This window comes from Strix uralensis, chromosome 15, assembly GCF_047716275.1.
Source record: "Strix uralensis isolate ZFMK-TIS-50842 chromosome 15, bStrUra1, whole genome shotgun sequence".
Classification (NCBI taxonomy): domain Eukaryota; kingdom Metazoa; phylum Chordata; class Aves; order Strigiformes; family Strigidae; genus Strix; species Strix uralensis.
Window position 1 is genome coordinate 1,949,237 of NC_133986.1, and position 27,880 is coordinate 1,977,116.

The 27,880-nt window shown below is 41.8% G+C and overlaps 1 protein-coding gene across 4 annotated transcripts in view; it reads left to right on the top strand.

Moving 5' to 3' along the window:
- The window catches only part of TEAD1 (TEA domain transcription factor 1), a 163,463-nt gene that overhangs the window by 32,522 nt on the left and 103,061 nt on the right, over positions 1-27,880 (top strand). For all 4 annotated transcript variants that reach the window (XM_074884732.1, XM_074884735.1, XM_074884734.1 and 1 more), the window contains exon 3: positions 22,665-22,918. In XM_074884732.1, the coding sequence (XP_074740833.1) occupies positions 22,771-22,918 (148 nt within the window). In that variant the 5' untranslated portion in view covers positions 22,665-22,770. The remainder of the gene's footprint in view (positions 1-22,664; positions 22,919-27,880) is intronic.

Below are 27,880 nucleotides of genomic sequence, written 5' to 3' on the forward strand. Positions count from 1 at the left end.
TTGGTTGTCAAACTGACAATTTAAATATGAGGTTCTCACAGAGGTGAACATACCCCTGACAACAATATTCAATGTTTATTTTTTTAGAAAAATAAGCAGTGTTTAAGTTTTTTTTTGTGTGGTTTATCTGCCAATACTCCTATCTTTGTTAAACTTTGTTTTCCACTTCTCTGGCCTTAACACTTGGATATTTTTCCTTCAGCAGCCTCTGACCCTCTCCTGTGTTTCTTTTTGTTAGATAAGTAAAAGATGAGCGTTACTTTATAAGGACATAGTTTCATACCCTTGTCCTCTGTTAGAGTACAGTCAAGTTGCTTGTATAAACATGAACAGTTTGCTTACTTTTCAATTTATTCAAATGCCAGTGTAAGATTCTTCAGTTTTGTGTGTGCCCCCTGCCTCAGTCTTTTCACCTTTTCATCCCCTTGCCTCTAGGGAACTGTGTTGTACAACATCTTACGCACACGTAGTAGGAGTGTGTAACTAGTTCCATAGGGAGGCTATGTTGATGCTTTGTATTGCACAAGGTGTGTTTAACCTCTCCCATTACAGAAAATACTGTGTTATGGTCTGGAGGAACATTGTAAAATTACCTTCCTTGTCTCTCTCTCCATATGTATGTATATGGTTTTGGCAAAGGTTCATTGCTGTGTCAGATTTCACAGCAAAATACTGTTGATCAGAATTTTATTTAAAGAAAATGAAACATCCCTCCAGCTCTGCAATTCTGCATCCAGCAAAACATCTCTCACTTTCCTGTCCATGGTCTTTTTTTGAATTGTCAAGGCAAACAGAATTCTTGCCGTGAGTTTCCTTGGAAGCAGGACACTTAGAGAAATTTGGATGCTTCAGAAAGAGTCCAATGTAAAGAAGAAATGCAAGGCTTAAGTGCTTTTCACCTGAAGATAACTCATTGCATAGATTCAAACATGTTATTTCAATGCCTGTAGAATCTGTTTATGTTCAGGGAACATAAGAAGGATGCCATTCATTTAGGGAAGACCGCACAAAGCTCACCACAGCATCCAAGGGCTGAGACTCCAGAAGTTGGCCAGTGGATCGCGTAGTTTTTCGGTGTCCTTTCCCCTGCTTGGGAGCAGCTTGCGTACAGGGCCTGGGGCTGGCCTCACCGCTTGCCCCGGCGCCTGCCCAGCCCAGCTCCAGCATGCATCCCAGCTTCACCTCCCAGGTGCTCCGTTGCTTTATGTGTGGCTACTTTTAGAGACGGCCTCCCTCATCTCCCCTGGTGGAAACCAAACACTACAGTACAAGTGACATAAGCTTCAGAAAGAATTTGTTAGCTGATGGTGCCCCCAGCTCTGGTGGAAATGTAAAGAAGGAAAAATGATTTTATCTGCATTCTGAATCTGTTTTAAATAGTGTGCTTTTTATGATTTCCATATGATTCTTGGGGATTTAACATCAAAAGACCCAGATTATCCTAATTGGTGTAAGAGGTTGGAAAGGTTTTCTTCATGCTGGACTTAAATAGGGTTCCTGCTTGGCTGCTTTTGCACTGGCTTAGTCCTTTTGTGACATGAAAGCCAGTTGCAGTTAAGCAGATTCCCCTTTTTTTTTGTTTAATAAACTGAAATAACTATACTGTTAAGTATTAAAATGCAGAAACATCATGCATTTTTAAAGCTTCCAGAAATAGCCTACAATGCATTGCAGAAATTAGTGAAGCCATAGTTGTAATGAAAAACATTTGGTAATGGACTCTGGATCAGTTAGTAGGCTGATTTACTGCCTGTCCTGTGTTTTCCCTCCTCTCCATAAACTATCACTTACAGATAGGAACAGTGAGGATTTTTTGGAAACTTTTTCTGAGGAGAGAGAAAAACCCCCTAGATTTAAAAGTGCAGTGAATAGCTTTATACTGTTTTGCTCCCAGTGATTACTTTCCCTGTTTAGTAGAAAAGCACCCTTTTATCTTGAGGGTAGTTTTCCTACAGAGAAAGATCACGCCTGGGTCGCTGCTCCTGTACAATGGGCATATCTTCACTGCGCAGATGGCTGGGTGCGGGGTTGGTACCTGGCCTGGGCTCACCCACCACCTGGTGTCAGGACCGTTCCTGCCACAAAGCCCTGCCAGCCCCTCACCCCCTTCCCGGCCTACAGTGCCAGGCTCTGGAGGTGTACCCCGTGCTGTGGGATGTGCTGCGCTGGCAAAGCATCCCCTCCTTTGGGGCAGACCAAAACAGCCTGAGAAGAGTCGGGATCTGCTGCATCTCTCCGTATTTTGGCTCTGTGGCTTTGCACCTTGAACAATGACTGCTTAGTTCTCTACAAAGTGGATTAGAGATCTTCCCTCCCTCTGAGAGCTTGATGTCTGGGCATAAATGTCCATCTGAGAGGTCATAATTTCTATTTGCTTTCTGGTGAATTATTGGGTGAACACTTGAGGTAAAAGTATGCTCCACTGATTCAGCAGTTGCTAAGAGTCTAAGATACAGATTTTCCCTTTGCCCCTTTTTTACACTCTGCCATACTTGCTGAAGGCAGTTTGAGTAAACTACGTTTAGCCTGCTCACTACTAGCAACATCCTCTTGAAAAACTGGGCACCAGAACTTGTTTTGGGACTGAAAACATTGATTTGCTCCCAATATATTTCTTTGTGGTTATGAATAAAATTGTAAGAGAATAGAATAAAAAAAGGAAGATTGGGGAGTCAAGAGGGGCATCTACGTGCACAGGTTAGGTTTCCAGCATTTAAATAACCACTTGTTTTGTTGTGCTATAGCTTCTAAGCTATCTCTGTAAAACATTTACTTGTTTGGCTTTAATCTCACCCTTCAGGAAGTGTTTGCTTTGCACGTGAAACAAAGCCATCCTTAAGACTGTAACGAAACCATTAGTTAGTGTTCATTTAAAAAAAAGCAAAAGCTGAAATTGAACTAAACATTTAAACATCAATCAAGAATTAAAATAATAGCAGAGTTTCTAATGTGGGGATCTCAGTGCAAATCTTAAATAGAATCTGCGATGTTCTCTGCAGGTTTTAACTGATTTTGGTTTCTGTGACCACAGGTCTGAGGTCACAGCAGCCTCCTGATGTGTCTAACAAGAGACAGTTTTTATTATCGGCATACTGTTCTTTTTATTTCTGATTTCCATCTCATGGTGTGTAGTTACTGGACTATTCCTGCAGTTATCTAGGTATTTACTTGCATATTTGAAACTTGCTTTTTCCATCCCCCTCCTTCAGAGGAAAGTAAATCATTGAAAGGAAAAGAGTACCAGATAGAAATAGATGATTTATATAGCAGAAAAAATAAATATAAAATAAAACAGAATCCTACAGTCCATTGTGCAACAACCATCTTCAAGAATGGAAAAAAAGAGTGGAGTGGAAAAGCAATTGGAATTTATGTGAAACTCTCAGTGGGCTCATAGACACAGATAAAGATTCAGTGCTAAATGCCTGGAAAGAACATTTCCTAATTTTTGCCCAAAGAGTAGTTGTTTGCAGAACTTATGACATTAAAATTGTGGGAGAAAGACACTAGAAAGATGAGAAAGGAGAAGATACAGATAGTCATGATTTTGGCATGTTTTTTTATAGAAAACGTTTTCACTGAAAATACTGCAAAATACTGAAAATGCTACAAAATACTGTGCACACAGTTCCAAGTCCCTGGGAAAGAAATCTTAAAGTTTTACTGTGAGACAGAAAAGACTGACAAAATTTCAGAAGTCTTCGTGAGCTTATAAAGCATGCCTGGGAAAGTCCCTCATGCAAATCATTCGTAATCACGTCTGTCCAATTGTAAAAGCCAAACTCCCTGAAAACCAGAGCAATTTTGTTGGAATACAATGTAGAATTAAATATTCTGTGCTCCACAGTGAGTATGAAGTCACTGACAAGATCTGACACTTTCTTCACTTTGCAGGATTAAACTCATCATGTTTTCCAGCTGTGCATGAATGTGTGTATGTATTTGTTTTTCCTTTGTTCCTTAATATTCCTGTGAAAACCTTTAGGCACTAACAGTGCTGAGTGCCTCGATAGCCATTTCCTGGGTTAAGGGGAGATGTGTCTGATAGATACTAAGGCCTTTCATATGGATATTACGTGTGTCTCAGGCTGCTTTTTAAAAGTTATGTATCATCTGTCGAATTCACTGTGAAACTGGTGGGAATCATTCAGGATCAATGCTCTCTCACCCACCATGCCTAGCAACAGACATCTCATGTCCAGATTCTTCCACTGTTGCACAGTTTGTGCTGTTAGCCCTGACTCGCTGCCGATAGTCCTTTAGAAGCTTCATTACTTGAGAAGAGAGAGGAGGCCAGGCATGTGATACTGCGAGCCAAGGTGCCCTTCCCCTACTTGGAGTATGCTGAAAGCCTGAGAAAGCCGAAGGGGAAGGATTTTTGCCAGCTGCTAACTGATGTAGTGGAGGGTGCAGGGCAACAAGAAGCCACTTGTGGCTTCCTTAATCTGCATCACTGGGTCCCACTGTGCAGCTCTGCTTTATGGTTTTGGTGAGAAATCCCTCTTGCCTCACAGCTGCTAAAGTGAAGTTACTCTGCCTCTGGATCAGTCCTGGTGATGAGCTGGACTGCCATGAGCTGGTTTGTGTGTTACAGCAGAGCCAGGAGCCTCCCAGAAAATCTAGTTCACAAACACAATGTGGGAGATAGAAAACGCCCGTCTTTGAGATTCCACCCTTTGTTTCTGGTGCTGATTTGCAGTGCAGCCAACTCTGGTGTCACCCAGTGCCCGTGTACTCACTGGCCTCTGCCTTGGCCTGCTAGAGTATCTGAAATAATTTGAAGAAAGGAATAGAAGATTCAAGGATGGCTTGAGGATTTTTTCAAAATTTACCATAAATTTACTGTAGTAAAGCCTCAAGCCAATCTCAGATCTTCTGCTTCTGTTTTCTACATCGGTTGTCTAACCTTGATGTTGCCTGGGAGGAGGGACCTGTAATTCAAGTGATTACTCTGTCTTTCTCTGCATGGTGTCTAGGACGGAGTGTAATCTGGACATTCAGCTGTCTCCTCTTCAGATTTCTTCTTTAGATGATCAATGGTGGTTCCTCTGTGGGAGTATCATCAGGATACTCAAGAGACATTCAGAGTTTCTGCAGTCCCTGTACATCATTCTTGTGAGTCTGGTTGGGACAAAAGTCCTTCTATCAAGGACTTTGCTTTTGAGGAAGGGGAAGTTTGAAATATGATGTTTTTTTCCCTGAGTTATCTTTTTTTGTGGAGTAAAGAAGGTTGCAAAATCTCTATCAGACACAGAGGCTATTTTTGACTAGGCTAAATCCTAAAAGATTAACTGTCCAATTCTGCTGTAAGCCAATTTTTTATTTTTTCCGTAGCAAAATGGTTTTCTGCCCTTTTTGTGCTGTGAAGTGTATCCCCTGCTTGTACTATTACTCCAGAACAATAGTTTGACTCCTCATCTGTACTTCACGACTACACGCCCGAGTGTACGAGTCAGCCCTCCCTGCATGCTGAGCACAGGAAGCGGAGTGCTTCAGTGTGCATCAACACTGGGCTCTTCTCCACCTGCACCTGCAGTGTGGGAAGCAGGACACATGTCGACTTCTGGGTTGATCTGAAGATCTTCCTATGTGAACCTTCATGTATTTGAGAGCATTAGAGAGTGAAAACCAGAAGGAATTTGGTCCTTGCCGTACTCATAGCTGGCATATTGTAGCTGTACTTCTGGAGAAGGAGATCTCTCCTGGTAGCACGTGACATACAGTGCTCTCATTGCATGGGGAAGAGTCAGAGTAGCCCTAGGTGTCTTAGCTGTGGAAAGTGGGCAAAGGTAGCCTGGGGAGGCCTTGGAAATAAGGGAGCCATAAAGATGTTTGCCCCTGTTCTCTAAGTTGTTTGTGAATTTACTAGTGGAAACAGACTGAATCTTAAGCCCAGGACTCTTAGCTGATGCAGTCATTCCCACAGTGTGGTGCAATAAATAACCGTGCTTCTACATGGACATAGCTGGTAATCAGAAGCTTGCTAGGGACTTCTGCCTTCCTAAAACAGCTGCGTGCACTTGTGGGAATCTGAACTTTACGTACCCATTTTCTGTCAAATCGAGGAAGTGGTGCCTGTGATTCTGTACCTTACCTTAGCAAATTCAGTTCTTGTCTTTGCGGGGTGGTGAGTCCCCCATGGTACTAGTTGGCTTCACTTGACACCTCCTGCACTTGTGGGTCAGTTGTTGTTTGCCAACAAGGGCAAGCACAAGGTTCTGCACAGGAGGCCCTCCTAGGGCCCTGGGAAGGGCTCAGCAAGGCTCTAGTCCTACAGGGCAGTTGCAGAGTCAAAGTCCAGATCTTCTTGTAAAGAAGCAGGACATGCATCGGATGAAGTCTCATCATGACTTTAATCTTTTATATCTAAAGCACATCTCTTAAGTCTCTGGTGCTCTTCAGTACTGAGGTATGGCCTCCAAGAGAGCTGAATGCAGACATCCTGCTCCAGACATCTCAACGAGATGAGACCTGTGTTTACCACGTAGGAAGCAAGGTTCAACTGCAGTCTAGGAGATACAAGGGTCCTTGCTCACTTGGGCTGACTTCTGAAGTTACAGCCTCAAGGGTTTGGGCTTTCCTTAGGAGCTGTTCCCCCACATACTGTTGTTTTCTCCATCTTAGCCCTCAGAGCTTTCCTACATGATGGCTGTTGAGGGGGTCCTCAAATAGCAGCGTGCAGCTCATACCTAGGGGCACAGAGCCTGGTGCCTCTTATATGGGTCCGCAGACTGTGCCACCACAGCAAGGATGGGTGCAAAGTTTCAATGTGTGTAAAACAGATAAGGCCACAATTTCCTGGCAAATGAGCAGTATAGTGCTCAGGCAGACAAACTTTATCAGTTACAGCTTCAAAATATTTTTTGTGGAGATCTATAACGGTCACCTGTGACTTTTATAACCTCCCAGCTGGATTAACATGAAGTTACATAGGCAGCTAATTTATGGTGGATTTAGGAATGTGAGGAAGTGCAAAATGCCATCAGATGCTTGTGCTGGGCTTACATATTAAGTTCTTTGGTGAATAGACATGAATTTAAATACATACTTATGTGTACACATGAGTGTGACTTGAACAAGCTAAATTTCCCATTTTCTTCCTGCAAAATCTCCATCCAGGTGGTCACCTGTAAAGCCCTGAATCTTCTGGGACCTGGTTGTCTGTCTTGGAAGTGGCCACTGTCATCACAGGGTATAAGATTGACTAGGATATGCCTGCAGCCTAGACAGCAGTACATGATTTAATGTGTAATTGTTTCTATCTGATTAAAAATTGTTACCTGAGATAAATTTCCTGATGAAAAGCAGAATCAGCTCATAATGTTTATCCTCCATCTGCTGTCATTTATAATTAGACTGTAAACTCCTCAGAGATAGAACTTGCTGTCCTTCTGTACAGCTACAGTGCCAAACACACTGGGGTCTTGATACTAGTTGAGTTGCCATTAATAATAAATAGAGAGTAAAAGGAGAATGTGTAAATGCATTCAAACATGTAGTGACACTTTTAAGTATAATTGTTATCGCTGCAAATCTCTGTGTGGTTGGCAGCTGGGCTGCACTGGAAGTGCAGAGTCCCTGTAATTGAAATTTGCACATTTTACTGGTCTGTCAGAGCCTGCCTTTGATGGGTATTGTCTAAAGTACCTATAAAGAAGGACTCAGGGGCAGGGCTACTCAGCAGTAAAAACATGCCAGACGGTTTGCCTTCAGCTCCCTTTCCGAGAGACTTAAGAATGCCCAAGCTCATTACATTAGGATATGGCTCAAGGTTAAGCAACTTTTCAGTAATTAATACATAAACACAGGGCTATGATTTCCTCCTGGGCTCTGCCTTTTTGAATCCCTGTGTAACACTATGGAGAGGAAGCTCTCCACTGCATGGGGCACAGGGCTGAACAAGCCCACAGAGTTCAAGCATGCCCTGTGCCTGCACCCAGGTCTCCTTCACATCTCTACTGCTGTGGAGAGGTCTTAGAGGGGAAGGAGCTGAGAGCAGGCTCCCTCAGTTTACTTCGTTATTTTACCTATTAATTTCATTTTGTCAACCCTCTGTGTTCGCTTGTTCTCTGCTTTGTTTTGATCTGGTTTTCATTATTTGTTTGGATTGGTTTGTATTTTGGATCATATTTGTGCTACTAAGGTTTTCTGGTGCCAGTTTTAACAGCAGCAATACTGATTTTGAGAGCAGGATATCTGGAGCTTGTGACTATATTTATGTAACTCAAGCAATTACAACTTATGGTGGTTAGTGCTGTAAATACCGGAGGTGGATAAATTCCATAGAATCTGTGGGAGAGTTATTGGTGTACTGTAGTGACTACTGATGGTGGAATCTAAGCCGAGAATTTTTTTAACTTTTCTAAATTTGAACCTCTAGCCTTCAGGGTTTTTTTGGGGTCGGGGGATTGGTTCCTCTTTCCACCCCCCCCCCCCCCCCCCCCCCCCCCCCCCCGCTAAATTGTTCCCTTCAGTTCTGGACATTGTATTCTTGCTGTGAGTGTTTTAATTTCACATTCCCAGAAAAACTGTGTTTTAGTTTGGATCAGCTGCAGGAAGAGGTGCAAAAGTGTGGAGTGAGAGTAAGATTCATTTGGTAGGCGCAGCTGTGAAACAGAAATAAATCAAGGTGGCAGACTAGTGAGCTAGAGAGGGAAAGAAAATTAAAGAGTTTGTTACTGTAAATCCACATGGTTAGTAAATCCAACTATCGAACTGCAGCTGCAGTGTCAGAAAATTTGAATTACATTCCGTTTTAAAAAGAAAAGTGTATTAGTAAAACAGTGTGTAATACAACATCCTCCATGCATAGCAAATAAAACCACTTTTGAGCTCTGACTACAAATGTATTCATTGTAAGAGTAACATTCTTGTTGATCTGAAATCTCATACACTTATCTGCTATCATATCTATCTGTGGTGCAGTGACGTTGAGCCAAGAAATGCTGTTCAAAAAATAATTCAAATGTGAAAAATAAATGTCATTGGCTCTAAGTCATAATGTTTCTCTAGCAAGAGCCAAGCTTACTTCTATTGTAATGTTCATCAGCATTTTTTTTTAAACTTTCAAATAAAATTACAAAAATGTCATTTGAGGAAACCAACTGCTAGTCCGAGGAAGAAAGCCAAAATACTTTCTTTTCTCTGGGTCATTTCCTGGCTCATTCCCTTTCTGGGTCATTCTTTTTTGCCTGGGTCACTCTTTCCTTCATATTAATTTAATAATAATAACAAAAATACTCAAATGAAATACATTTGCCTAGGATTTCCAAGGATTTAACTGGCAGTAAGTAGAAAAGGACCTGCTTGGTTTTAAAGGCACTGGATCACAGCCTGACTGCGCTTCTCAGCAAAGAGGATATGGCAAATGGTAAAGCATAAGAAGGTTTAAAGAATCATATGGCAAGTCTGTGGCTAAGTAGGAAGAGAATCACGGGCAGTCTAATCCTTTTCTTGAAGTGTTAGATTTACTAGAAACACAGCTAGATAGTTCAGGATTGATAGATCTCCCAGAGACTTGTCATTTTGACATTTGCGTAACGTGCAAGTCCAGAAATTGTTCTAACTTAAAGAGAGGTCTACCCTTCAAGGACTGGAACCCTGCAACCTTGAATTTAAAAAGATAGAAGTGCAGGGTTTTAATGGTGTTTTGTGGTGATGAATTAAACTGTGATATTTGAAGTCCAGCTACCAACATGAAACCAGCCTTAGCCTCTAATTTGAGCCTCCAATTCTATTGGAGAAGCCATGCTACAAGTGTTCAGTTTTCCCTACAACAAAAGCATCCATTGAGTTAAAGGAACTTTTATGTATAGACAACATTATGAAAAACAGAGGTAATTTTGAAGAGCAAATGTCATTTAACATAATTTAAAAGTATAAATAATTGAGTCTATTTTTCTTTTTCTGAGCTTGACAAAATATTTTGGTATAGAACTGCGTGCACGCATGAGCATTAACTGTTCTTCATAAACAGATTTTGATACTGTCTAACCTTCAGATACTAAATAATGCTTGTGTTAGAGGCATTATATTTATACCAGACAGCGCAACTATCAGGTGGTTTTAGCAAGCTATTCTTGGCCGCTGTGGGCAGAGACATTTTTCTTTTGTCATTGAAGACATTATTGGCATTTTATTGCATACTCTCCTTACCCTGGGGAATCTGTAGAATTTAATATATTTTCATATTACTACAAAACTATCTCCTGAAGATCCCAATTAGGATGGTAAAACTATATCAAAAGCATTGAGGGCCCATCTTCTATCTCCTTCAGAAACCTTGCAGTCTAAATAACAGCATTGTTCTGGGAATGTGTTTCTGCCCACACTGGTCAGAGAACCAAGCTGGATGCTGCAGTGCTTGTGCTGTTTCAGAAGCAGCCTGTGCAAGCCAACACAACCGCTTCAGGTCTTCTTGAACCCGACCAGAGTCTTATGGAGAAAACATACAGTAAAACTAGTTACAGCAGGCAGTTTACATCACCCTCATGATGGCAACGGTCCTCCAGGTCTGTGTGCACCTCGGCAGGTTGCTGCTGCTCCACGCAGGAGCAGGTGCTCAGTGGAAGAGCCGGGTGTGCTCTGGCCACCGGAGCCTGACCAGGCACGTGGCCTTCACAAGTGAGTGACAGAGCAGCCCTGGGCTTGTGGCACGCAGATGTCTGAGGGCACAGTGGCAGCTCTGGCTCTGGAAAAAGGAGAAAACGTGACTCAATTGTTGGGGCGATTGCCCACGCAGAGAGGACTAAAGCCTTGCAAGGGTACGCTCTCCTTTTGTGTCCCTCCCACCAAACAGAGGAGGACTGGTCCCGAGTGAAGAGCAGTAAGGAACAACACGTGTCCACGTGTTTCCTTTCTGTTCCTCTAATATACTCAGTGGGTTTCTCTCATTGCTTTGGACAGGCTCCTTTCTGCAAGGCTTTCTGTTTGTGCTCATTTCCCAGCCACCTCTTCCACATGTGGCAGGGGCAGACGTTAGTTCCAGGCATGAGCGAGCAGACAGCAGTGAAAATCCCCGGCACAGACCTCTGTGTGGGGTTGGATGAGTCCAACACTCCCTTTCCAAGAAACAGCTTCAGCTGCAGTGTGGCAGAAGGGTGACTCTGGTGGGGGAGAATGGCAGGGGTCTGCTAAGCTTAGGCATGGACCTGGGGTTTTGGCCTCTATCTCACCAGAGGGCATGCACACCTTTATCAGGGTGACTCCTGAGAGGCACTTGGGCCTACTGACAGAGCTGGAAATAAGAAGCCAGGTCTTGGACAGGCAAGTCGTTCTTCAGACAGAGTGAGAGGCAGGTGATGATTGCAGGTGAAACTGTGAACAGTGAGCAGAGGGGGAGGAAGCGGTGCTGTGGCAGAAATGACAATGTGCTGTGAAATCGGTATTTCTGTTAAATTCAAGATTTTTAAAGTCCAGTAGAATTATGAGTATTAATTCCTGGGCTTGTACTTCTTGTTCATGTTTTTGTGTATGTTTTGTTTTCTGCTGCCCTGGACCGCTCCATCTCTTCTTTAGCTCTGCTGGCGTCCAGTGAATTCACAATTCTAATGGTTGCCAGCAAAGTTATTTTTGTGGAAAATTGACACCTCCTGAAGCAGGATTAAACTACAGTGAACAAGGAGTTGAAATAGACTGGAAACATAAGTCAGAGCTTAAGACAGAAATTGCTTCCTCAACAGGCGATAACTACAAGAGAAGTGCAGAGTAACTACATAACTATTATATTGAGTTTTGAAAATGCTATAGTTAGTCATTGTATGTTTTACTTATGTTTAGCAATTAAAGATTGCCATGGTTTGAGATTGTTTCAGTATCTCAGCAGGAGAGTGTTTTCTACTCCCTTGTAGAAGATGTAAGTCCTGCTGCTGCATAAAAGCATCCTTACTTCTCAGGAGAATCTTATTTGAGATGTCAGAAATAAATTTTCCATTGTGGACAAAATGCAAGCTATAGATCTGTCGTCATGTATATGAGACAGGCATACTGACAAAGTAAAGCCAATGCATTCACCACCTGTGGAAGGATAGGTGTTGGAGGCAAGTGTGAGATGGAAGAAAGAAGTTGGAGTGTAGAAGGGCTGTATTAGTAATGCTCATTTCCTTACATAGGAGGTTTCCTTTGTACTACATAGATAAACAACTCAGACTTAAAATTTAATTTGGCAGGTTATTTGTCCATAACACTACTGCTAGAATTTGGAAAACAAAATGAGTTAAAATATTTTTATTTGACAGCTGCTGCACTTGCAAACAAAATTATTGCTTTGATTTTTCTCTATACACAAAAACACAAGGTGGGGTTTCCAGTGTTGGCTTGCGATGAAGACAAGCCACTAGACATGTTGTGACTAGTCCACATGGACCCCAAGTCCTATCTGATCTCACATGCTGGTTTCTGAAATCTCTTTCTGTTTAGAGTTGGTGAGAACAAGGCCAGAAACCTGGGATTAAATCCCAGTCCTGCTGCTGAGGGCCTTGGTGCTGTGATTTCACCCCTTCCTTTTTTTTGTCTTGCAATTCTGTGTCCTATCACCAGAAAACCACAGCCTTTCCCAAAGTGAGCCTCCCAGTATTATCACTATTCTGTTTCTAGGCTCCTCCAGGGCTGATAGGCAGGGCCTTTTTCCAGCCAAAACAATTGCTAATGGAGATGTGAGGAGCTTCATTAAACTTGGAGTGATTATTCATATGTATAAAATGGCTCTGGGTTGGCAGAATCAGAGCCTGGGGCAGTAACTCAAGTAGTAACACCAAAGCAGAATAACACTGTTTCTCCTGGTTTTGCCTGATATGTAATCAGCACATTCAGGTGAGCACAAGGCATTCACAACCTTCTGTAGCAGTTTTAGAGGGATAGAGCATATAGGTGGTGTTTGGCAGTGTTTCTTAACTTGTAAAATGAATTTTAGCTAAAACTTAGCTCTTTCAACGAATGTTTGAGAAAGTGCATGTGTGTGTTTTTGCATTTGTGCAAAGGAGTGTTTGTATAACATCTGCAAAGAGGAGAATAAGTGGGCTTGAGGGATAAAAGGTACCAGTGCTGGATTCCAGGGGTGGCTTTGGCCAATTGGATGTTGCAGTTGTTAGTCCAAAACTTGCTTCATAGAAGAAGGGTCCTTCTTCAGCTTGGTGTAGGGAAAGAGTTAATCTTGTGGCTATTTCTTGTTTAAACAAATGCACCTGAGTAAATGAATGAACCTTTTACTTTACTGTGCCTTTTTTGTACCTTTTTAACAGAATACTTAAATCATTATATAAAATATTTTTTATATAGACGAAAGTTTTATGTTACATATGAACCAGTCAGACATTGGACCACCCTTCAAATAGCATTGGTTTTCACTTTCCTGACTGAACTTACATAAAGTTGTTCAAGCAGGTGTTTTTCTGTCCCTTTTCCCACCTCACTCAGAGCTGTTAGAGTGAACACTTATGTTTTTGCAGCCATTGTGGAAAAAAAACTTTCATCCTGAAAACAAGTTATTTTTTTTTAAAAAAAGAAAAGTCTAATATTGGAGTAGAAAACTAGTTAGTCATATGCCAGGAATAGAATAAGAGAGCTATGAACATGAAGGATTTGGTCTGGTTTTGCAAATGTCTGTGTGACATGGGAACTCCAATAAAATTGGGGAGGCTTAGGGCACTGGGAGAACAAACAGTTTCAGGGCTATGTCTAGACAGAACAACTTGCTGCCAGGTCCGTCATATGTGTGAGCAATGGATCATATGTGGTCCCAGCAGGATGCTAGTAACAGACCAGAGGTCAAGGATGTACCTAATTCTAATATTTATAATACTTGGTATATGTGGTATTAATAGTTCCTGTTTGGCTTCTGGGGTACAAAATAATTAGTCATTCTCGTGGATGCTATGGCTCAGTGTGCAGCTACAACAAACTACAAAGAAGAGATTATCTGTTTGCACATAGGAAAACCATTGACTGCGTTTACATCATTCACATACTCCCAGGTAGATGGGACTGAACCTGTGGCAAAACCACTATTAAATGCACAAGGTGACTAGTTCCGACTGTATCCTGGGGGTTTGTGTCTGTATCCAGGTCCGGATGCCAAAGTTACGTCTATGGAGGGAGAGATGAACACCACTGGAGCTGAAGGGAGGGCCAGTGTCTGTTTTCTTTGGGCTTTTATAATTCATAATTTGTAGAGTCACAGGGAAGGCACAGAGCCTCTGTGCAGACTGAACCCCTGCCTCAGCCTCCACTGGGTGACTGGACTTAAGGCATTCAAGGAATAGACAGTTGTTGCATGTAAGCAAGAACTGCATCTATTTTTGTGTCCCTTTTTTCAGTCTTGTACGCTAAAAAAGCCCATTGTCCTGACAGCTACATATACTAGTTTTTATTTTCTGTTTACCTGTGTTGGCAGCAGAATGAATTATAGTGAACTGCCAAACACATGCTCCATAAACATGCCCCAAGCAAAGCAGCCGCTGCAGAACTTACCCTGAGGGACTATACTATGGCCTCTGTTTATGAATCTTGGGGCTGGGGAGTGTTTCTTACAGAGCTGCAGTGCGGTAGTTTGGGGACTGGTATTTTCAGTGCCAAAGGATTGTCCTCTGGCCAGACCAAGCTGTTTCACTTGCCCTGGGAGTGGAGCCCCCCCGCCAGGTATGGGCAGACCCGCCTCAGTCACAGAGCATTCTTCTAAAAGCTGAATAATTGGTGAATGGCTGAAATATTAATAATCCCTACTTCACAATATAGCAGCTCTTGCCATAGAAAAGTCACAGCTGGAATACAGCTGGGGTAAGCACCCACGGCGTTACACTGGTAATAGATGTTGCTGTTGCCATTCACAAGCCGTCCCTGTTGGGTGACGGTAGGTGCACGATCAGCTCCCGCTGCAGAGCACAGCAGCTGGGTTGTTGCACAGTCACCTCCTGCAGTTGCAGGAAGAATGGCTTCTCCTGAGAGCTGGTAAATATTTGATCCTTTCCTTTGCTTCATGTTGGTAATTAGCAAAAGCAAGTCAGACACGATGCTCACTATTCTTCATTCCACTGAGTGCCAAGTCATATTTAGAATAATCTGTGTTGGTTACCACCACAATGCAGTATTTGAGCTGGGTTAAATCCCAGGAACACCCTTATAATTGAAACCAGCTGGGTGTAAATGAGGGCTAGCACCTAGGATGAATGTGACTGCTTCAGTATCACATGAGGAAGGAATTGTTTCTGAAACAGCTGTGACGGTAGTGAGATAGGGATTCACAATGGGTATGTTAAGATTCATCTACCCAGTGGTAACTTGGTAATCAATGCAGACCATGGACCACGAGTAATGTGTAGCCCCTTACAAAGCACTTCGCACACTGGATTGCTGGGCACTAGCTAGATGTTATGGATAGTTTGAAGCTGTGGCTGCTTGGAGAAGGCATCCTGGTGAGCCAGCACAAAGCTGACAGAGCATGGGACTGTGGTGTACTCACAGTCAGAAACCAGTTGTTTCCCCACTGAGGAGATGAACCATTTTATTAATTGTATGAAATTAAAACTAATGGAAAATAAAATTGAGTTGGAGTCAATGACTCAGCATCTTTACAACATAATTCTATATCAACAAAAGCAGCTGTTTGAAAAAAATTAAATGGGGCCCTCAGAGTGGTACAAAATATTCTTTTCAGTTGCATAAAGAGTGCAGAGAGAAGAAAACTGTTTGCAAAGGGAAGAATTCCCATGTATTAACATCAGCCCACTCTTTGCTGAGTAATCTGTTTCTGTAAGTAAAAAAAGAGCAATTCAAGGAGCATGCATTGTTTCTTTATAGAAATAGTTCGTATAATCCTAATTTCACATTTAGGCCTATATGCTGCCTACTCTTGCAGATCTAAGTCATTCTTTGTTCAGTAAGTTTCCTCACACTTAGTGAAAATACACGTGTAAATCATCTCAGATGAGCAGGGTACAGAGTTATATGTGAAGGAAACTATCACTTTACTAACGTTTAGTTACATGCTTTCGGTATTTTACACACTGGCATGGCACTGTCTGTCTTCCTGCTACTTTTATGCGTACTCTGAGTGCGGTAGTTGAAGGGAAGAAAGTAACTCTTGAATTCACTCACTACATAATGCACTTGCTTCAGAAAGAACCAGTGTGATGCTTTTCACAGGTGCTCTGTAGCTGTAGATGAACCGATCATGTTATTCCTCCACAGATCCCAAAGAGAAATCTGGACTAGATAGCTTGTAGTTAGTAAATAGTTGAATCTCAAGCGAGAAATAGTAACTTCAATCCTAGGAGAACAGAACTAGTTTATATGAATGATAGGAAGTACATGGAAGCATCCTTACATGCAACTATTTGGTTGCCAAAAAAGCACAGCATCAGAATTTCTCCCTGAAGTGTTCATGCAGTCAGAGAAAAACTGCATGAGTTTTTCATTTCAATGGCAAAAGTGAATGGCTGAATTAGTCTGACTGAGTTTTAAAGGAATACTTTATCCTAGAAATGGGCTGCTTCTCTCTCCTGGTGTTCTTTCTTCTTAGAGGGAATAATTGATGATAATTAGACCTTGTAACAACAATACAATATAGAGTCATTTTAAGCTAATTATTTCACCATTGGACGCTCTGTAAATTATTTGCATTTTTATTCTTTGTACTGTGTTATATCATTTCCTCATAAAACTAAATTACATATAAAATGGCTTGAATATATATATAGTGTTTTTCTGAAAGTAATGCCATTTGAACGCCTCAAAGAGTCAGAAAAATCCATACAGGCTTACACATCACAGCTACAACATCCAGCGTATGAATTGTTTTTTAAATAAAAAAGTAATTTTTTTTAAAGGCTGGAGTATATTGCTTGACTTGCATAAACACCTCAAAGATACTTTTACTGGCAAAGTAAAAACATAAATCCTAGTAAAATTCAAGCTTTCCACCAATTCCATATTTACTTTAATCAGTGCAGAAAGAGCTTAAGAAATATGGATGTGATATGGGGGATCGGGCATTTGACAGATATTTGGAAGGAGAACGGGGTGGCTGGGGATGAAGGAGCCTCATCTCCCAAAACTCCTAGAGAGAGCACCAACAGGAGAAGGAGCCTGGTGGTTTGCTCTCCCTCCCCATCCTGCCTGTCTTGGTGAGCTACTTCACAGGTGGCTTTTGCCAGTGATGCTCATGCAGCAGACTGCCCAGCGGCTGTGCAAGGAAACCATGCAGAGCAAAGGAGCAGGTAGCTCCACAGGCATTGGTGGTAGGAAGCCTGGTTTCCTCTGGATTTCTGTCCTGCAGCTGACAAAGCTGTCTGGTCACTAGGACATCTGTGAAGCCTCTTGGGCATTCCCCCATGCCCAGTTAAGGATGTGCTCCCACTGCAAGTTCTCCTCTGTTGAGGCGTTTTACATTCTATCTTGGCTGCTGAGTCTCATGGCATCATCTAGTTCATTACCTCAGAGAGGGCTAAGCATACCTGCATCATTCCTGAGAAGTGTTTGTCACCTGTTCTTAACAACCTCTCTCCCCCCAGCAGTTCCCCAGTACCCCAGACTGATCACTTCTGGTGTGTGACTGTTTGTAGGGTCAGAACAGTCTTACAAATGCCCAACCTACGGTTTTCTTGCTGCAACTTAAGTTCTTTGCTTCTTGTCCTATCCTTGGTAGAAATGGCCAAGAGCTGCTTCTCTGCTTTGCTGTTACCTTTTCCTTATTTGAAAGTGGTTATCTTCTCACATCAGTCTTCTCTAAATTTAAACAAACCTAATTCCTTTCCTGGTAGGTCATGTTTTCTAGATCTGATAACTTTCTTCCTCTGGATTCTCTCCAGAGCCTTAGTGCTCCAGCTGTGGATTTGCACTGCTGAACAAAGCAGAAGGAAAATCCCATGGGCCTGTAGCTTTTCAAGCTTTGAGAGAAAATTTGCCATCTGCAAATTTAGAATTAGTTGGTTTTTACTCATCTGCTCATTATTGTCTTGATGTTTATAAAAAGAGCTTGTTGGATTCTTGGTCCCATTGTTTTTATGTAACAGGCTAAGATGAAGTTGTTCGCAAACTAAAAATAAGATGTATTCTTAAAAGTGTAATTTATCACTTCAACACTTGAAATCTTTACCTCAAGAATTAAGATTTGTCTGAAAGACCTGTTTTAGAAATATTGGTCTGGTTGTAAGAATTATTTGGTAGCCTTCTGCAGCCATTCATAGCCAGAAGATCAGTGTGGATAACAACACTGTTGCTTTCTCACCTGCAAATGCCACTGCAGATTATCTCAAAAATACCTACACTTGATCCAGTTCAAGCAGACAGCTTAGAAGACTGGGCAGACATAATCATTTTTTTCTGACATCTCTCAGAATCAAGACATGTTCTTAGTCTTTCTTGTGTTCCTGCACCAATACCTGCAGAGTATTAATCCTCTTCCAGTGGTTATGTGATACCTCAGTGAAGGCACCTGTACACTGAAATTCAAGAAAGTAAATTAATTGAAGAAGCAGAGAAATTGGTTTAAATTTTGCAAGATACTGTAAAAATAAGATTCAGCTCTGATGACTCTTGAAAGACAATGTTTCCATGTTAGTTCATTGTGCAAGTATTGAAGGATATGAAACATATCAAGGCCTTAAATCTGCACTTGTCTCACACTCCTGTGAAGAGCTATTGATCTCAGTTGTTGGTCTGTGAGCAGCAACTTTCTGGGCAAGTCCAGGTTTGCATTGCTCATAAAGTGAAGGCATAAGAGAATGTTTTATGCAAGCAAAGAAATCATTCCCTTGACAAGATGTTGCAGACTATCATTTGGTTTTAGTTAAATCCATTGGTTGATCAGCTCTGACAATAGCTATCCTTGTGTCTCTGAGTTTTTAAAATAACTTTTCAAGTTACCCTACCAAGTGAATGTAATGAAAATAAGTCATATCTTGTGCCTCATGAAGCTGTATTGAGTGGATTTGCTATAAAAAGGTTTTATAAAATCCAGTATTTGTCCCTAATAGTTTTGCCATTGCTAAATGTAATATTGTGTTTGGAGGAGGCACACGCATAGAAAAAGTGTCTTAAAATCGAGTTAACTGGAGAGAGTAGAAATCAACTGCAAAAAAGATGCATTCAGGTTTGCAACTGAAAGAGCTTTATGCACAGGGGGAGCTGTCTTGAAATATGTAAGAGAGAGAGACTGGTGTTAAAAGGGAAACTGAAGAGAGACCTCCTAAACTGCAGCAGTGTGCTTGAAGCAATCTTAGAAAGTACCAAAAGGTTAGACAAAATCTGGCTTTGGTTTGGGGGGTTTTTTGGTTGGTTTTCTGGGCAGCACTGAGGTATTTTAATTGTGTTAACAGAAAGTACAAGCAAAAAATTGGTTCTCTAAAAGTTAACATGATAAAAAGCAAATACAGAACTCTTCAACTTGATCTGTCATGTGTGTAAGCTCTGCTTTTGGGGAGGGGGGGTGTGGGGGGGTGGGGTTTATTGCCTCCAGGAGATTAACTCTTCCTCCACTGAAAGTTCATATTGTAAGATTTGGAGTTTGCTAATATAAGGAAGGCTCTGTTTTATTTATTTCTATTTTTTAATATGTAAATTGGACTCTAAATCCACATTTTTCACATGAGATTTACAGCTCATTAGAAATGTGCAACAAAGCTCATCTATTAACAGCTTGTATTATTTCTTATAATCGCCTGGAACTTGAGCATAACAGGTCTGAAATTTTTCATCACAGTTAGGTCCTTAGAATTCAAGCTAAGAAGGTGGAATTGCCTTTTGATACATAGAGCTGAGCTTCAAGTGATGAACAGAGCAGCTCATTGTTTTCCTGAAAGAAGAGGGAGCCAGTTAGTGGTTGTGATACAAGGTTTTTTGCTCCTTGGTCCTCTAGCTTGATCTGCACTGTCAACATTCACCAAAATGGAAATCACTAAAAGCAACCTTTAGTACGAGAGGTTTTTTTTCCAGCAGGTTGTTCCTCACCCCGATTGTACAGATGTTCTGGAAGAAACACTTGGTTGTCTTACATTTTAGAGGCTGTAATAGTAACTACTATGGCTCAAGATGATATCCAAGTAGGTAAAAAGGAATGGGAAGGGAGATCGCACAGTAGTGAAAATTCACCAGTAAACACAGTGCAAGATCTAACATGAATATCAAATAACATTAATTACTTTAGAGCCTCTCTGTTTTCCTTGTGTGCATTTTAATTATTATTTCAGCATAATGTAATAACAAGGGCTGGTTTATAGGACGATAATAAGACTCGAGGCTATGACTGTGGCACATTTTGTAAGCAGAGAGTGGTTGGGCTGAGCGAAAGATGCCCGTGGCTGTGCTGTGCGTTGCATGCCGTCATGACTAGGATCAGGGAGGGGAAGGATTTCCTCCCTGAGTCACCTGTGAAGAACTGACCCAGTAAACAGTCCCACTCGGTGTTGTCTTCTGGTGAAATACTAAACCGTGGTCTCGATCATGTGAGGCCAATAAAATCTCCAGTAGCCCTTTTTCCCTGCACTGTGGCAGTAAAACTGAAACCCCCCTAATTATCCCAGTCAACATTCAATTACCTCTCGTTTACCTAAAAATCCCCCTGTAGTTGAAGGCTTAAGTGGACATGATTGTTTTTGTCAGTTCTTTTCCAGTATTGCTGTGTTTATGTTTTGGCTAAATCTTGCCTACAAGGTTCAAATCTTGCAAGGGTTGAATCAAACTTTCAGCCTTCTGAGAATTATGAAGAGTGATGTTTCACTATTCTGCAAACGTTTACATCTCCCTTTTTGTGATGAGACTTTAAAAATTTTGTACCTTTTGGATTTCCCAGACAATAAGTAGTGTATTTAGCCAGACTTCCCACCCACTTATCATTTGTGTGTGGTTCCCTGTGAATCCATCTGGTCCCTCATTATCAGTTATTAAAAGGCGTTCGAGACACTGATTAGCCTTGAGATTACTGGTGGGTTGGCACTAACATTTTCATAAGCTGTTCAGAAATGTTCAAACTAATACAAAGGTAAGAAATACCTCTTTGTAGAGACAGACATGCAAGTAAGAAAACTAAAGTTCTTGGAGGAGTCCATTTCACATGCACTGATCCCTCTGAGCTCTTTTGTTAGAGCCTGGAGCAGTGGAAATACCCCATACTTTGGACGTCAGACCGGTAACGTTGGTTAGCGAGACTGAGAAACTACTCCCAGTTTCCTCAGTTTCAGCTCTGTTTTTTTTTTGCAAGGCTCTGTAGCCTCCGAGGGACCGGACTATCAGGTTTTGGTTATCTCTAGTGATTGGTTGATTGGTTAGTTCAGGTGAGAGCTGCTGTAAATATTTCTTCTTTCAGGGAGTTCTCCAGCCCAAAGGTGTTTCATCAGAGCTGTCACGGCTTCCAAAGTACAGCCTCCCCTTTTTTCTCCATGGGGTGAATGCTGTTCTGCCACTTTTCACCTGTTATTTTATGACGTACTGAGACCCCACTGAGATGCGTATCAGGGTGAGGATGGAGGTGTGCAGAAGGGGAAGCCCCTTTCTTCCACGCGTGGAAAGGGCCTGCTTTCATCTCCCCCAGCAGAATAAAAATGTTATAGTTTAGAGTTTTTCGAGTGTTTAGCCAACTAACTGGATTTTTAAGTGCGTGTGCAGTTCATGCATGCATGTTTGAACACTCCCATCCATTTAGATCAGTTAGAGTCACCAAACTTCTTCGTTTTTCAAAATAAAACTGCATTGTGCCTAGACATGTTGAGCCAAATCTGTTCCTGGTGTTATTTCACTGACTTTCCGAAGAATTACACCAGAGGTGAATTTGGTCTGGTATAGCAGCTTTTTTGCCTGGAGCAAGTCTTTATAGCAGAGTTGTATTTCTCTCAAAAAATATAAAAGGAACACTGACAGATCTGCAGCTCTGGTGGTGTGAGCAGGTGCAGCTATATTAAATTATTTCTTATTAAATTGATTCAGCAACTTGAAGCTTGTAATTTTTGTTCTGCTGTGGTTCTGTGACAGAGGCCTTTTAAAACAGGGAAAGCATTCATCTTTCCTTGGAATTCCTTTCTCTGGTGTTATCATTTTAAAGATTTCCGTTTGTATGTAGCTCAGATTCTGATTGTATTATTTATTTGGGTAAGATCTGAAAATTACAGCCTTTTCCAGTTAATCACATTGAGCTGTGTCATCACTAGTGTAATTCCATTTACTCCACTGACATCTGGATGAATGTGAACAATAGTTTTTGCTTTTGTTTTTAGGTTTAAGTGGTTTTAGGCTCTGGTGATTGCTGTGGCATAAATTGGTGTGCTTCCCTCCCAGCCAGTGGAAGTATGCTGATTTACCCCTGCCTGAGGATCTGGCTTGTTATTTTAAGGGTGCCAGTCTTCAGCCAAATGAAATGTGTCATGTGCTGCAGTTTTCCCCAGTATTAAGACCCACTTTGGCCATCTGTGAAAAATAACCTGATGCTCTATGCCTTCATGTAATCACACACAGCAAATGTGATAAAGAATTCCTTTTCTGACAACCTTATTGTTCCACCTCTGCTGATTTGAGGTAGAATGGTTATTAATTTTTTTACTTTTCCTGGGTGCTTCCCATGCTCGTGTTATTGACATTATTGCTCAGCTGCTGCTAATTTAGTATCAGAAGTAGACAGAAATATTTGCCTGAAGTTCCATGTCTTTAATGCCTTTGGGGTTGTTTGTTTGTTTGTTTTGTAGGTTTATTTCCTTTAAGACTCCAGGCTTAGGCTTGGAGACCCCAGCCATCACCATTGAGCCCAGCAGCTGGAGCGGCAGCGAGAGTCCTGCCGAAGATATTGAAAGAATGAGTGATTCTGCAGATAAACCTATTGACAATGATGCAGAAGGTGTCTGGAGCCCTGACATTGAACAGAGCTTTCAGGAGGCTCTAGCTATCTATCCACCATGTGGGAGGAGGAAAATCATCTTATCAGATGAAGGCAAAATGTATGGTAAGTGGTACACATTTAGCCTTTGGAAATAATTGTCCCAGTGAGAACTGTAAAGCCCAGCTTGCTTTTACACAAAGTCCCCGGCTCTGATTTTGGTACTTTTGGAGTAAATCTTGAAAAAATCCATGATGTTGAGGGTGCTCAGCTGGGCTGATGTGTTGCTCAGGACTGTCCAGGACAGTCCCTTCACCACTGGCACTGGGAAGCAATATTGATGCAGAATTGTGTCTTTAATGAATGCTATGCTGTGGCTGAATGGGTATGTTTACAAGAAGCTTTTAAATGTGTCACTTCTTGAGCATAAAAAAAAGTGAAGATTTTTCTTTATTTTTCAATAAATTGTGAAGAGAGGAAAATGGGAAATACAGTCTACATGATCACGTGGCCCAATATACAATATTAAATTGCAAAGTGATAAAGTTCTTGTTGCATTCAGAAGTCTCTTGTTGAAAGAGGCAAGTTGGGTGTGCTTTTGTGCCATTCTTTTCTTCTTTTTTTTTTTTTCTTTCTTTTCCCTTCCCCCTTCCCTCCTTGCAAATGCTATAAATCAGGTGACATGCTGACAGCATTCCATAAATACACGCTCCGCGGAGGGGTACTGATCCCCCCCCGCACCATCCGGGGCTCTCTAGCTCTCGGCCGGCTCGCCCGAGCTCTCTCGCTCCGGCCCTTTACTTCTTTCCCGTTTTGCAAACTCCGGAGCCCTGGCTCTGGCTGCGGGGCCCGCGGGAGGCCGGGGGGGGAGGCCGGGGGGGCGGCGCGGCCCTCGCCGCTACCTGGCCGGGCTGTGCGGGGGGGGCGGCCCGGCCCGGCCCAGGGCCCGAGCAGATGGTGCTGCAGCTGCCACCAGCTGTGCCCCCGCGCCCCCCCGAGGTCATGGAAACGGGGACACTGTTGCTGCCGGCGGCCCCCCCGGGCCCCGCCTCCCCCCGCAGCTGCCATGTGACCCCGGCGGCCACGCGAAACGCCGCGTCTGGAAAAAGAGAGTCGGGAAGAAGCATCTCAGCTGCCCTCGGCAGAAAGTTGCCGGGCCCCGGTTTCCTGCCTGGGTGTTAGCTTTTTTTTTTTTTCTCCCCCTCTCTCTTTCCCCCCTCCACTTCTCTCCCTGCGCGGGGAAATATAATTTCTCTTGTCCTCTTTGCCCGTTTCTGCCTGTTTTGATTGCGTTTCAGTGGTGTTATTTTCTTTTGGAAAGGGGAGATGATTTGCTTAATTAGAAGGTTGTGCTCTTTCTAGGAGGACGTAAGCATGTACATACAAACAAGCTTATTGTGTATTTATGCTCAAAAGCTCTACTTAGGCTTGAACAGCCTCATCAGGCAAAATGGGGGGGGGCTGCATTTTTTTAAAATCGGGATCCCTACAACTAATCACCCCTGAAATCTGATTTTTGGTGTTTTGAAGCATTCTTTGTGCCATTATATAAATTAAGGAAGTTAATATATTTATCCATTCATTTTGACAATCACTGTTTTAATTTAATGGTTCCCCAATCCTGAATGTTAACAGTTGTTTAATTATATATGTATAAAACTATTTATGCATCTATATATCTAATTACTGATTAATACTGCTAGCTAGTCATACCATAAGCATATACGCACATATCATATTTGCACTCACCCTAAATCAAAAATTGTTTATTTTCAATCAAAAGGGGTGGTATGCATGTTTGATGCTGAAAACTTGACTTAAAGCGTTGCTCTGATTGGGAAGAAAAAACTGTGTTAGGAAGTGCAGGGTACTGTATGAGCAGAATTTACATTGTGACTTTGCAGTGGATGAACTCATGTTTTCATTCTTCAAGCTGAGTAACTGCTTTGTAGTGTTTGAGGATTTATTGAAACCATGCTAGGTTTCTGAGGACTTTCTAATAGAGTCTTATGGCCCTGAGAGCATAATTGTTCTCCAAGGATTTTGAAATCAAAACAGTGTAAGTGTTTTAGATTCTGTGTGGCATAATGAAAATAATTTAATGCCTTTTAGTGGCATACCAAGTTTATTTCACTTACAAGAGAGAGATTGCAATATCTCTAAGCTTCCATAGTGTTGGGGAATATTGTAATGTGTCAGTAATTCATGAACCATGTAAGACAAAAGGTCAAGAGAGCACCATTTCATTTTCTAACTGAAATTACCTTTAGATATAGGCACTAGAACAAATATAATCTTTACAGAGGCCAATATAATAATCACTCTGTGTGGATTAAGTTAAGCAATTGTAGTTTTTTATCTTTGGAGAGAGACTTCGAGAAGAGCAGAGATTTTGCTTGAAGAAATATTTTAAGTCTCTGCCTTTGATTTAATGAGAGCTTTGCAACATTCGTGTAAGCAGACGCCAGAGCTTCTTTACTGCTCTTTGTGGTGGTCTAAAATCGTCAAGAGCGGCGTTTCCAGGAGGGCTGTGTAGAGGCTTCCGGTTGGTTGACTTGGGAGGACCTGGAGGATTGCTCGAACAGGACTGGGGGGCTGGAAATCTGGGGTGTGTGCGGGGTGGGTGGCCGAGGGGCGCCTGCCTGTGGGGCTGCCTGGGCAGCAGCAGCGGGCTCATGCTGGCAGAGCCGCCTCAGTGGTACCGAGGGACATCTGTGACCTCTCTGGGCAGCCTGAACCGCTTCAGCTGTTCCTCTACAGCTGTGATCTTGGACGAAGGAGGGAAGGGAAGGGGGGAGGGCGTTTTCCTCTCTGCCTTCCCAAAAAAGTAACTTACAGCACTAGAGGAGGACGAGAACAAAAGAATTTCAATCCTACCCCCACAGAAAAGGGTCGCAGGGCCCCGTGGCTGGGGAGGGGGAAGGGGGTGTCTTGACTTTTTTTTTTGGCCCTGGGGCATCCTCAGGCTGTAAGGACAAAGTCCTTCCAAAGACCTGTAGGAGATCAGGAGCATTTCAGGCTGCTGCTGACCCTGCCACCAGTACAGAGTTATGGCTCCTTGAAGAAATCCTCAGAAAACAAAACAAAAACTTAACGAAACTCTTGTTTTTAAATCTATAGGAAATGACTGGGTAGGAAGCAAAGAGACTTTTTTTTTTTGGTTCAGAGGAGCAGATTCCAGGAAATTCTTGAGAGAAAGGGAGTGCGCTGTAAGGCCAAGGGACTGGTGATAAGATTTCTGCGGGAGAGCACTGTCTGTCACTCCTTTTCCCCTTTCCTCTGTGCATCTGCTTGTGTGGTTGTGTTGGTTTTGCTCCTAGTAAGTATTGACTAGTAGTAAATAAAAAAAAAAAAAAAAAGGTGAGGGAATAAATACAGAAGCTTGAAGGAGGATAGAGGAACAGATCTATAAATTGATGCTTACACTCTTTGTAGAAGCAGTTGAACATAGCCCATGGAGGAAAGGCTTGACTCTTAGACCCATTTTCATTTGTCTTGCAAGGGATTGGTAAGAATTTTTTTTATCTGTACAATTTCAAAAGAAGTATTGATAAAACATAAATATCATCCACTAATACGAAGCGGGACACCCTATAATTTGCATCTCCTCTCGGAGATCAATTCCTGTGAATTTCTGTGTCCGTGTTTATCCAGCACATAGTAAAACTCTAGCCCATTAGAGGGCATTGGCTGTCCTGTATTTGTACTTTGTTCCAATTGTTGGTCTTTTACCGCTGACAGTTTAGTTACTTGTAGCAATTCCTGTGAACTCACTTATTGGCAGGATATTTGCCTGTGCTTGTCTTTGCTCCTGGGAGAGTGTTTTGGAAAAGATTACAAGAATGAAAGCTGCTGTGAAATGCAGCCCTGCTTTTATCCCTGGTGTAACACTGAAGTCACTGGAGTTACCACGGGAATGGATTTGGCCCTGTGTGCGTGTTGTAATCTTTTTTTTTTTTTTTAATTTAGCTATAGCAAGATGTAGCTTTAGTGCAGCTCTAGGGACAATGCCAAAGTAACATAAGTTGCTAGCAAGTGTAATGATGCCTTCAGTCATGTTACTATCAGCATTGCTAATTTAGCCTCAAGGTAGCAAAGGTGGCTTTTGCCTTTAAGACAAGAAAATAGTTTGATCTTAATTTTTGAGACCTGTAAACAGGTCTTCAATTATGAATTAAATTAGTCATCATGATTTGCATCTCTGCAACAGAACTACTTAAGAGTGTATTCATGATTGTTTAAAAAGGAAGTTTTTCTAGCATGTTTAGTTGTTTTACAGAGAAGAATGAGTACTAATTAACGTGAGAAGGTGCATAGCAGCCTTTCAAAACTGTTGTATATGTTTATTAGGTCATGCATAAAATCTCCTGGCCTGCATTACCACGACAGTAAAGGGAAAATGATACTTTCATAAAAATTTCTGCTCGGATGATAGGATTTTTGCACGATGAGTAATAATAGTCTTCATTTCCAAAGCACCTTGTATAAATTGAATATTAAGATTGAACTTTGAACTAATATATTGACAAAAGAAATCCTATTCTGTAAGCTTGTGTGATTCGGTAGGTAACTGCTATTATTAGGTGTCTTTGTGGGTTTGTATTAGGAAACTGCAAGGTAACTAGCTTTATGAAGAGTACAAGAACATGTTACAAATTATTTTTACTATTGCTTTTAATTTTAAAAGTTCCATGCAAGTTACTGCTTCTATAAAGACATGACTACCTTATAAAGTTTCCACAAGTATTAAATATATTTGAATGCGAATAAGGTATTTGGAGTGATGAAATACCAGATGTGAAGTATCAGGTTGCATGTTTATTCATCTGTTATTGCAATCATTGTACAAAGATACACTCTTGTATTTTTTTTATTTTTTCTTTTTGGTCTCACAGCAACATACACAAAATGCACTAGAGATAGGACTGCTATTATGAAAGTTACTATTTGGGTTTCTTAGATTGTAAACAAATCTGTCTAGAAACATTCTTGCAATCCTGTGATTGCTCACTGTATTACATCATGGCACACAGTGCATGCATGAGGGCAGCCTGCAAGGGTGTGCTGAGCAATCAGTTAAAAGTGAAG